Consider the following 13,427-nt stretch of genomic DNA (forward strand, 5'->3'; position numbering starts at 1 on the left):
CATGAAAGACCATCACCTTGACGAAGCCCTCTGTGTGATTCGAATGAACTTGACAATCCACCCGAAATCCGAACACAGCACTGTGTACCATCCAACGTAGATTTAATCAGTTTGATGAGCTTCCTGGGGAAGCTGTTCTCGTCCATGATTTTCCATAGCTCTTTCCGGTCGATGGTATCATATGCGGCTTTGAAGTCAACGAATAAATGATGCGTGGGAACTCTGTATTCACGGCCCTTTTGGAGGATTTGCCGCAGTGTAAATATTTGATCCGTTGTAGACCGACCTTCGACGAAGCCGGCTTGATAAGTTCCCACAAATCTATTCGCAATTGGTGATAGACGGCGGAAAATGATTTGGGACAGCACTTTATAAGCGGCATTGAGAACGGTGATCGCTCGATAGTTCTCACAGTCCAACTTGTCGCCCTTTTTGTAGATCGGGCAGATAACCCCATCTTTCCACTCCTCCGGTAGCTATTCCGTATCCCAAATTCTAACAATTAGTCGGTGCAGAAAAACGGCCAGCTTTTCTGGTCCCATTTTAATAAGCTCCGCTCCGATGCCATCTTTTCCAGCTGACTTGTTGTTCTTTAGCTGCATGATGGCCTCCTTAACTTCGCCTATCATTGGGGCTGGCACCTCTTCCCCGTTTGCTGCACCGTCGAAATCGCTTTCCCCGTCGCCATGGTTTTCCGCCTGGGCGCCATTCAGGTGTTCGTCGAAGTGCTGCTTCCACCTATCCGTCACCGTCGTCCGTCATGACAATGCTTAGATAACTTTTATAAGCTCTTTTTTCCTCGCCATCGCTTGTTGGTATTCCCCGTCAAACCAATCATTTCGTGCGCTCGAGGTTTCCTCACGGCCGAGCGTATCCTATTCCATCCGTCTTTGAGGATCGAAGCATCTAGCTCCATACAGGAGGGCAAAGTTTCATTCAGTACTCGCGCGTAGTTCTCGGCAACTCGCGGATTGTCCAATTGCCGAATGTTTAACCGACGAGGGTGGTATTGTCGCGAGGTATAAACCGTCGATAGGTTTGAGCGCACATGTACTACTATTGGATAATGGTCCGAGTCGATATCCGCACCCCGTAGGGAGCGTACGTTAGTGATCCTTCGAGAAAAACTGTCCCTCGATGAGAATATGGTCAATTTGGTTCAAGATGATCTCCTCGGAAAGCTGCAAAGTTGATGCATCGCTGGCCGTTGTCATTCGTGTCAATGTGCAGGCTATGGGGCCCGATTACCGGTCTATGCATTGGTTCCCTGCCGACCTGAGCGTTCATATCCCCGATGACGATTTTGATATCCCGTGGCGAGCAGCTGTCGTACGTTGCCTACCTTCCCTTCCCTTCAATTAAATTCCTCTTCGGCTGGTCTGCGAAAGCTAAACAATGTTTACATTTTTCCGCTCAACCAGCAAACAATCGTAATAACTTCTATATAGCCGTAGTAACCGCGCCGGCATTGAATGCCAAAGCCGAACTGTACCCTTCAGAAAGTGGTACCTACAGAGACTATAGATTACAGAGGCGCCAGGACACTCAAAATCCGCCAAATTTTGAAACAAAACGGAGAGTACGACCATAAATAAAGGTAACTCTTCGCATTTGTTCAAAATTTAGCGGTTTTTGAGTGTCTCGGCGCCTCTGTAATCTATACCCGATCAGGAGGGCATAACAAGACAACATCAAATTTATAACACATTTTGTTACAAATCGGAAATAAACTGATCAGGAAGTGAAAACAAAAGTTTCAAGTTTGTAACAGATTCTGATAGTTATAACTCATTGAGTTATATAGGAGCAATATGGCTTGAGTGCAAAAAGTGAAGTTAAAAGCTTATAAATATGGCTTTGGCCACTATTACAAATGTTACATATCATCACTGGCGTGCCCGGGACACACACTGGGGCACATGCCATACCTTTTCTATAAAATTTAACGCAAATTTTATGTGTAATTTCAAATCTGATTTCAAGCCAAATTTGACATGCAATACCAGCCTAAGTTCAAGTAAAGTTTCAAGTTCAATTTTAAGTCCTATTTCAAGTTAAATTTCATGTTTATTTTGAATTCTAAATTTAAGTCGAATTTCAAATTCAATTTCAAATTTAAATTTTGGTCCAATATCAAATCCAATACCATGTCCATTTGACATCCAATTTCAAATGAAATTCAAAGTGTCTAATTTCAAGTGCAATTGCAAATTGCAATCTAAGTCCTATTTTATGTTCAGTTTCAGTGCATCAGAACGAAATAAGGATTACATGTAGCGAATTCTTATATCTACGTCGTTCAATCAATTTTGCATTAAAAAAATTTTGTCGTCAGTTCTAGGCTTTTTTTTTGTTTGTTTGGATAACAATTTTGTAAGGATCCGACAACAGCAAGTGTATAAAATCAAAACATAAACTATTGCAGTTAAAAATATACTTGATGCAAAATACCGTTCCTGTTAAGCCATGTTTTATGTATTTTCTGCACTTTACTAGGTTCTAACAACGAATTGAAAGAAACCTTTGTTTTAATAGACGAAACAGTTATTTTTGAATTTTTGTGGAATCTTAAATATGAGCAAACTAGATTTTTTTTTTTCATTTAAAGCTACGATCATAGTATTGTATTAGGATTAAAAAGAAAATCTCTCAAACTTTTATTTTGTTGGTTGACGCTTGGAACAAAACGTAATCGAGCAAACACATTATGAAAAAAAATTAACGAAAAAATAAAATGTTTTAGTTTTTTTTCTCGGTTTACGTCTTGTTTACAAAATTTAAAAGCAACAAGTGTTTTCTCCAATGCTTTACTAACAAAACCTCGTATAATTGAGAAATATTTTCTTCCACGCATCACTAAAATAATTGGGTTCATAATTGTTTTTAATCTTTCCTGTGGTTGGTTTCTACCAAAATCAGCAATAACACCTATAGAATCAAAACCTGAAATATAAAACTCACTTTAAAAAAGTTTGAACGGCCAGGATCACTTCAATTTATTTTCTGGTATATTTGAAAGCACATCGTGCAACACTGATAAAACGGATTCTATTTCTTCTTCTTGATCACGGGCTCATACCAAAAGAGATCTATTTATAGACAGCCCGAACAGCAAAAACTGACAACCCAAAATAAGCTATCGGTCAAAGCATATAAGCATTTAAACTACCTTCATTCAAGAGTAGTTCTGGTACAGTGGTTAAAATCAAATAAAATCAATTCTGCTCAAAAACTTTGCACACGATGTTCTTTATTGCTTTCAAATGTTCTAGAAAGTTATTCAGTACCTAGGTAACCAATAAGCATTTGTACTCCAATTTCAATGCAAGACAATAAGCATTTAAGTTGCCCTAAATGCTACTTAAATGCTATTTTGGCAAAATAAGCTGCTACTTTACTGCTAGTCCTCTTATAGTGACAATGGTTATTTGCAGCTTGTTACCGACAAGAAGAATTTAAATAGAATTGTGGATGCCAATTTACAGCAGTTATGCAGTCAGAAGGCTGATAAATAGCAATCTGCAGTATAAAACGCCAGGGATGCTAATAAACGATTGATTTACTGCTTATACTAATGCTTATTGGTATGTTAAAATATACTCTGAAGATTGTTCAGCGCTAGGATGCATATAAATGATAACTAACACAGCGTTAATATACAGTTGAATCAAGTTCCGAAGACTTGTCGATTTCTACATGATCATTTTCAGCTCAAAACACTAAAAAGCCATTTCTGACACGACTATTTTTGATTGGAATGATTGGGATTCAAATGTGAAAATAGTTTCTTTCTAAAACTATTATTTCCAGAAAGAAAAAGAAAATAAAATGGTTTGACAATTAATCGTGGGGATGACTATATGACGTGGGGATGGCTCTCTGATCTAAAATGAACAATCTAACAATATTTGGTTCAAATCCGTGAAGGACGATTACACGGTTTTCAGATACGCGTGAATTGACCGTAATACATAATTTTTAGATTTTACATTTGCATTAACTTGAGTAGGGCTGGGCCCAAGAAACAGTTTATACAACGGTTTTGTTCATAATGGTGCATTTTGTTAGTTTTACAAAAAATACAAATTTCAAAGGTTTACCAAAAAATATTAGAAAGAGTGTGCATAAGCAGCTCTTCACCAGATTTTAGAGCACAATTTAGGCTAGCTTTTAAAAAATAAGGCAAGTAAAAGAAAGTATTTTGAAAAAATTAACATTTTATAACTGTTTTTGCGAAGGTTTTTCTTTCAGTGTAATTTTTTCTGAAAATACACCTAATTTCCCACAACTTTTCCTTTGACGCCATTTTAATCAAATAAGTAGTTTTAAAACATAATTAAAAAACCCGAATTAATCCACCTAGCGGCGTGACCTAGCCTTTCTACTGCCACAATAATCATTATTTAATTTCTCAGGAACATCTATAATTAACTTGACTATATTTTTAAATATCCGTTCTGTATTCCTCAAAATCCTTATTTGCCAGTAAAATTCATAACGTATTGCGTACAATAATTATATTTTCTTTCCTTGGGTGCATAAATACTTGTAAGCGTCATTTATATTACTTGATGACCACCTTATTTAGTTTTATAATATTTACGTAACATAATGTAAACACAAAAGATAATTTTTGCAGACTTAAACGAATATATATAGAAAATTAGAAATTAACACACTAACGGGTCTACAGAGGCCTTAACTTTCGGGCTTCAGATCCACATACGAAACTTGTTTCGAATTGACAATATGAATTATGTGTTCATAGCAGATTTTTTGATATTTTGATATTAATACCCATGCGTTCAAAAGTTAGCATCTTTGAAAAAAAAAGAGTTCAGAAAAATTATTATTATATTTTGCTTTTGAAGAAAAAGAATATCTACAACAAAATGATTGATCTTGAGACTATTAGTTTGCTTGGCTTCAATTTTGCAATATATCTGAGTTAGAAAAAATTTATTTATTTATTTATTTATTTACTATTTGATGGGGCTTTCAACTGTTGGTTGGTTCGCCCCAATTAGAGAAAATAACTGAATAGAGCATTAGATATGAAAAAGAGGAATGGAACTATTTCTTAGCTGACGCTCCATCAGATAATTATTTTTGCATGAAAACCAAAACCAAAACTTAAGTTTCTTTTGAATGTACTTTCATGAAAAGATAGTAGTTAGCTTGATCGCATCGTTTTTACAACGCTTCCCGTTAGAGGGTTAGGAAAACAAGATGAGGTCGAATAGTGCAAAAGGTGCGCCATAAACGTGCTTGAGAATGGGAAATATGATCGATATGATTTCCAGTGCTTGTCAATTCGATTTATTTATTAAAATATGATACATGACATAAGATTTCTGTCTTTTAAAGTGTCACTAACGAAAACACATCGTACAAAATTACTACCGTACAATGTTTTCCTCCTATTTTTCATATAAAATTTCTAAGCTCTAGTATCTATTGATTGGAAAGAGCATCTATTGATGCGCAAAAATTGTTTGAAATTTATATAGATTTATTTGGAAAAATCAACTCGCTAGTATTTTGACGTAGGACTACGTCTTTGTTTACTATACTGGGACTGGGTAGCACTTTGTGAAAACCAGAATAGAGGTGTAACGTTTGAATGAAAGATTTCAAATGCTAATAACTACTTAACTACTGAACTAAACTGAACAATTTATATGTCGTTGGATAGATAAAATGACCAGCAATTTTTCAAGTGGGTAAGAGAGCAATTTTAAGGGGGGTTTAAGAGGGGGGGGGGGGCTCCTATACAAATGAAACACAAATTTCTTCAAAACTCGAGAACTAATCAAGCAAATGGAACCAAATTTGGAATGTGGGGGTTTTTGGAGGTAAGAATTTTTTCTATGGTGTAATGAGACCCATCCGTCTTTTAACAGAGGGGTTTTATGGTGGATTAGAACCTTTGCTTTCTTTAAGAAGGGAAGATCTCATACAAATGAAATACAAATTTCTTCATAACTCGAGAGCTAATCAAGCAAATGGCACCAAATTTGGCGTGTGGGGTTTATTGGAGGCATGAATTTATTTTGAATTTATTTATTTTATGATGCCTTGAGACCCCCCACCCCTGTGGTAGGAGGATAGTTCATTACCATTTCAACCTTTATGATGCACACAACTGATTTTCAAAAGAAATTTCTATGTCTCAAAAGTTGCAGACATTATACTTATAAACCCCCGTCCATGTATTTTCAAAGCCACCATTGCAATGAAGAATTGAATCTGAATATATCGCTCTTCTCTTTTAAACATTCACTTAAACAGTGGCACTCACAGATTCTTATATACATACATATGCCAGAAATGCAGTTTACATTAGTCTCTGATCTGATGATCTGATATAGTCCTACGTCACCCTTTCGTACAACCCTTAGGGCTGTATACCTTATAGTTTTTAATCCTATACACCACTATACCTACATGCTTAAATTAACTGCTTTTCTTCGCTTTTTGCTTTTCTTGTACAATTGTGAGTAACAGCAAATGAAGAAAATGACAATTGAAATCTGAAATCAAAGAAAAGAAAAAACTTTCCGATTGAATTTGGCATGGTTCGATTTGGCAACAAAAGTATCCGTTTTTGGCAACACAAAATATTTTACTTCCATAACAAATACAATAACAAGTGTGTTCCTGAAAAAAAGTTTGCGGTTATACAATGTTTCGAACAATATTTTTATTGCCGTAGGACTACGTCTTACCGTAGGTCGCCAAAAACTTACTTGCACCGCACGAATAGCTCTTGATGGATTTTGTGAACATAAAACGGTTGCAATCGTTGATTAATAACATTTAGTCAATTTCTAATGCATTTACATTCAATTTTGTCATATCAAAAAAGGGTCTCGATTTTGGCACGGTTTCGATTTTGGCAAAATAGGTGACACGCATTTGTTGCCAAATTCGAAATCCTACTGTATTTAATATTCATTTGCGAATACGTAGTTCGCCTACAACGTGCAGGCTTCATCAGTGTCTTATTCCGAAACGTATACGTATTTGTTGCGAATAAATATTAAATAGTGGAATTTAGTCGGAAAAAGTTTTTTCTTTTCTTTAATTTCAGAGTTCGTATTCCACTTCCACTAAGAGTCTTCTAAAACTTCAGAAAATTGACATGTTTCTCACTTTTTTTGAATTTCAATGCAAATTTCAAAATGCAAATTGCAAATTGTCATCACATACACACATATACATACATACATACATACATACATACATACATACATACATACATACATACATACATACATACATACATACATACATACATACATACATACATACATACATACATACATACATACATACATACATACATACATACATACATACATACATACATACATACATACATACATACATACATACATACATACATACATACATACATACATACATACATACATACATACATACATACATACATACATACATACATACATACATACATACATACATACATACATACATACATACATACATACATACATACATACATACATACATACATACATACATACATACATACATACATACATACATACATACATACATACATACATACATACATACATACATACATACATACATACATACATACATACATACATACATACATACATACATACATACATACATACATACATACATACATACATACATACATACATACATACATACATACATACATACATACATACATACATACATACATACATACATACATACATACATACATACATACATACATACATACATACATACATACATACATACATACATACATACATACATACATACATACATACATACATACATACATACATACATACATACATACATACATACATACATACATACATACATACATACATACATACATACATACATACATACATACATACATACATACATACATACATACATACATACATACATACATACATACATACATACATACATACATACATACATACATACATACATACATACATACATACATACATACATACATACATACATACATACATACATACATACATACATACATACATACATACATACATACATACATACATACATACATACATACATACATACATACATACATACATACATACATACATACATACATACATACATACATACATACATACATACATACATACATACATACATACATACATACATACATACATACATACATACATACATACATACATACATACATACAGTGATTTCTATACCTTTACCTATATACCTATATATTTATATAGTAGAAAGGCAAAAAATCAGAGGGATTGTGTACAAGACACGACCGCATATATAGGTGACGCAGGACTACGTAAGTCTCTTTGTAGTGATAGTAGCATGTATTCATGCTTGTAATCATTCGATTCTTCATGTATACATACTATATGCAACATATATGCATGCTACACGCGTTGTATGCAATATTTATCTAAGTAGTAACATTGCATACGTTCAATTCTCAAAAGATTGTGCATTTGAAAACAATTTAACAATATCAAGAACACAAACTATTGCTTTCCTGCTACCTTACTGAAATTAAAGATTGTTTTTATTATTCATGGTTTCCCACGCTGAAGGGATTTTACCAATTCAATCCTATTTTATCAACAGCACATCTTTTCACTACACTTCTAATGAAACGGCAAGCATGCGTATTCAGGGTCGTTATATAACCGAACACTACAGCTGTTGCACATTTTTCCAACCCAGATATCAAATTCGCCGAGGTTTAATCGTCTCGCAGTAAAAAACTTGCAATCTGTTGGGACAGCGAATTTGTGTCATTTTTTCTGGCACACTTTCCTAACACAGACATCAAATTGGACTAGGTTTAATCGCGTTCGTAAGAAATCTGTTGGCACCAGGGGGCTTTGTCACTCTCTCTGGCGTACTTCCCAAGCAAGGACATCAAAATGGTCTAGGTTTAATCGCGGTGTTAAGAAATCTTGTTGAAATGGGGAAACTTGTTTTGGCTTACTTCCCAAGCACAGATATCAAATTGGTATAGGTTTAGACATCGTAAAGAATCTTCCAACCAGTCACGAAGCGAGAATTCTGGTAAAACATAGATTCATTATTTTCAATTTTTCAATAGTTCAACATCAAGAATCCATACTTTTCTTCATTTGGGTCAATTCTTAGAAGATTTTCCGATCGATTGGTGTAAGAATATTGAAAATCGATCGGAAAACCGCTGAGCTATTAGCGCTCAAAACCTTTCATTTTTCGTGACGCTCGCATTTTTCGGTTCTTTGGAATGACACCCTATTTCAAAACTTGCCGTAAGACGAAGTCCTACGTCAAAAGTAATCTCATTTCTAAATACGTTTTTTCGGAAAGTTACTCTTGGCGAAAAAGATTACGTTTTATGGAAAATGAGTCCTTGTGCAGCATCCAACATATCAGCAAAACTTCATTCCAATTAAAAATAATCTAGACTAGCCAATTTGCTATTTGAGCAGCAAATGCCCATATCAAATAACAAATAAGATGGTATAACAAAGGTTCCGTTCACCACTAGGTGGATTAAATCGGGTTTTTGATACCCAACCCCAACCGGAACCCGTCGGGTACGGGTACGGGCCCGGGTACCCGACCATCTTTAGTGTTAAATGTAGTCAATAGACATACCCGACCCGACCCGTACCAGGTCTCAAAACCAAAAATTAAGAACCCGTACCCGACCCGAAACCGCAAATAATTTTTTTTAATACCCGAACCCGGCGGGTGCGGGTTTCGGGTAAATTTTCCGCTACCCGACCATCTCTAGTGTCCGGCCATAAAGGATACGACACAGTTTCAAAACATTAAGTTTTTTGCTCAAAATCTCGTAATTTTATGTCAAATTTAAACTGTTTCGGAAAAACAACTTTGTCAAGTCAACGTTTAGAAATATTGCTCTTTTATTTATGAAAAACATTTGCAACTGCACTTTCGTGAAATTTGCTCGATTCTCTTTGTTTTAAATGGTTGAATTTTTGACAGTTCTCATTAGTTTACTTTTTGAAACAAGGACGTCATAATTGGGGTTCGAGGCGCTATGAAATTTTGTAATTTACTATTATTCCGTTCTTTCCAAACACTTTAATCGGGCTTTGTTTTTGAGAAATCTTTGTGTCCGGACATAGAGGCTGTCCGGCCATAGAAGACTCCCCCCTATGTTCACGAAAATTTATTATTGTGTTCTTTGCGTCTGCCAGAACACAATGATAAATTTTCGTGAACATATCTTTTGTTTTGATTATAAAAACTACTTTTGAAATCCCAGAAATCAATAACGCGTGCTTGAACCTTAAGGAAAAATGAGTCGGCGTGTTATTCTGTAAATTTCAAAAGTAGTTTTTTTTTCGTTTGAAACTAAAATTCATGAAAATATATTCTCTGTGTTGATGTTCAGATCAGATTGATGTTCAGAACCTTTGTTTTGACTTTTGGGCCCAAAAACTGCTTCCGAAATGGGGCTCTCCCACGAAAAGATAATGACTGCTAGTTTCCCGTTAAGTACCTATAAATCGTAAAAGAAATCAGCACAAGCACTATACTCCTTTAGTGCTAGTAATTCTAGTACTGGTATGCTTTGCGGCTGGAATTTCCAACATGGATTTTAAATGCAAGGCTGTACCAATGACTGCTGATATGTTAGTTTACAAGCATGTTTCGTAGGTATATTTTAAACCGGTATCAAATATCAGGAGCAAATCGAAGATCGCAATTTACTCTCCTTCTCTCCACACATATGAGATTTCTTGCAGTAAACAATTTGACTTCGTTGTTCCGCTGATCTCAGTTTGTGCATGATCGTCTGGAAGGCAACATGGGAGCGTCGCAAAATAAACCCGGACAGTACAGCGTAAGCGTAATCAGTAAGTTTACATTGAAACAAATTTTTATTTTGATCGTCATAATCAGATGTATGTAAGTTGACCTATTTATTAAATAAATTTATTAAATAAACAAGCGTGACTCATCGGAGAATCCTGGTTTGGAGCTATTGAAGTTCATATTTTAAAATGTATGCAAACTTTAAACTTCTTTTTTAATCAATCAACAGGAAAAGGATTGCTGGCGACTGCAACATTGTTGTTATTGTTCGCTTCAGTATCAGCAATTGGAGATGGTAAGCAAAAAACAGTTTCTTGGAAATTATTATGATTTTTAGTATTGAGTACTTCCACAGAAAAACCTCGTAGGTTGGTTTGCCACTATACCACCTGGTCACAAGGTCGTGCTGGAGATGCTTCCTATCGCGTTGAAGATGTTCCAGGGCATTTGTGTACCCACGTGGTGTACAATTTTATCGGTATTGATGAAGATACGTATGAGCTCATGCCGTTGGATCGCGAAATTGATATAGTGCAGAATGGATTTGGGCGCTTTGTGGATTTGAAGAAAAAATTTCCTCACTTGCGTGTGTCAATCGCTGTCGGGGGATGGGCTCACGGAGGAGAAAAATTTAGTAAAATGGCTGCATTTAGACGACGGCGTCAGGCGTTTGTTCTGAGCGTGGTGTCCTTCATGGAACAGTATGGTTTTGACGGTTTGGAAATAGCATGGTTGTACCCTGGAAATCCGGAACGTGGAGGCAATGTGAACGACAAAGATAATTTTATTTACTTGGCGGAGGAATTAACACGAGCTTTTAAAAAAATTGGACGTGGTTGGGAATTGGCATTGCAGGTGCCAGCAGATAAATCCCGGCTCGGAATTGGCTATGAGATCGATGCTCTTTGCGAGTAGGTTACTTAAATGGCATAAAGAGCATACAAAACATGTTATTTTTATCTGTTTTAGGGCTACTGATTATGTTCATATTATAGGATATGATTTACGTGGTTGGTGGAATAATTTTGCAGATGTACATAGTCCCATGGCAGATCGACCACATGATCGAGGCAATTTTCGTGGAATCAATGTCCAGGAAGGCGTTGAACAATGGCTTTCAAAAGGATGCCCGCCGAATAAAGTCGTACTTGGAGTTCCCATGCTTGGTCGCACATACATTCTAGCCAATTCGCAAGAAAATAGTATTGGTTCAGGGACTACAGGACCTGGTCCTGCAGGTCGGTATACTCATGAAGCTGGATACTTGGGGTACTTCGAAATATGCCTGAAGTTTAAGGCAGCGCGATCGAACTGGCGAAAACTTTGGGATGATGTTGGACTATGCCCTTACGCTTATCAGGGACGTGAGTGGATTGGATACGAGGATGAACATTCACTACAAGAGAAGGTAAATTTTGTTAAACAAAAGCAACTTGCTGGAATATATGCATTCTCTCTGGACTTGGATGATTATCGTGGTGACTGTGGTGGAGAACGGTATCCTCTTACGCGCGAGCTGTTCAAATATATTGAGGAAACGAAGCAAGACAGCGACATTACTATCGCGATTGATCGACTACCATGGGCACAATAAAACTAAAATTGAGATTAAAACTGAAACTCACCCTAGCACTAGGTAGTACGTATTACTGGAGATGACATGCGTTTTCATTCATATAAATATATATCGACGAATATGGGGTTTTAGGTCAATGAAGCTACAGTCTTGTTCGTAGCTTAGCAGTTGAAAGGGGGGTTTCCACGGAAATCTCCGTTGGGCAAAACGAATGAATCTCCGCTGCACTGATTCAATTAGGCTAACTCCGTTTTGATAGTAAGGACTGTAAACTGGAGCGGAATATTGTAGATTGGAGCGAACTAATGCACAATGCAGAGCTTTCAAGCAGCAAACATCACTGAAGTTCTTGTCGATGCACTTAATGGACCCAAGGTTTCTGCAAGTCTTGCCCACGATGAACGCGATGTGCTGTTTGAAAGTAAGTTTAAAGTCGAGCAGTATACCTAGATCCTTGATGCAGTTTTCGTGACCTAATGGCATATCTCACAGCCTGTAGTCAAAAGGCAAATGTGATGACTTCACACTTTTTGGGATTTAGCAGCATAAGGTTGACGATACATCATTTCGCAAAGGTCGCTAATTCCTCCTGAAGGACAGCGGCATCGGACTGATTTTCATCTTTTGAGTACAAATTGAGGTCGGCGGCAAACAAGGGTCCCGAACCTTTAAGCAGGAGGTTGACGTTATTTAAGTAGATAAGGAATATCCGGGTATTTTGTATTTCGTATTACGAGATTAGTCGTACGTCGTTGCACTGGCCCCACAATTGTCCTATAGTCTAACAGCTGGCTGCGAAGTCTGTCGTATAAAAACAGAAGGTCAAGTTTCGATAACGGAATGTAGAACCTAGGCTTTGCTTTGCTTAACCGAAGGGTTCGGGTATCAAAAGAAAGAAATTTTCAAGCTCGGGCCTGCAATGGGTTCCTATGTTTTTTAACCGGGTACAGGTCGGGTTCGGTTATAT

At 36.4% G+C, this 13,427-nt stretch overlaps 1 protein-coding gene across 1 annotated transcript in view; it reads left to right on the top strand.

Annotated features, from left to right (window-relative positions):
• LOC128745730 (endochitinase) overlaps positions 1 to 12,504 on the top strand; it is a 29,575-nt gene extending 17,071 nt beyond the window's left edge. The window contains exons 6-9 of the mRNA XM_053842810.1: positions 10,850 to 10,925; positions 11,114 to 11,179; positions 11,240 to 11,795; positions 11,854 to 12,504. Of these exons, the coding sequence (XP_053698785.1) occupies positions 10,850 to 10,925; positions 11,114 to 11,179; positions 11,240 to 11,795; positions 11,854 to 12,478 (1,323 nt within the window). The 3' untranslated portion in view covers positions 12,479 to 12,504. The remainder of the gene's footprint in view (positions 1 to 10,849; positions 10,926 to 11,113; positions 11,180 to 11,239; positions 11,796 to 11,853) is intronic.
• Positions 12,505 to 13,427: the final 923 nt, after the last annotated feature.

The sequence above is a fragment of the Sabethes cyaneus genome, chromosome 1 (assembly GCF_943734655.1).
Source record: "Sabethes cyaneus chromosome 1, idSabCyanKW18_F2, whole genome shotgun sequence".
Classification (NCBI taxonomy): Eukaryota; Metazoa; Arthropoda; class Insecta; order Diptera; family Culicidae; genus Sabethes; species Sabethes cyaneus.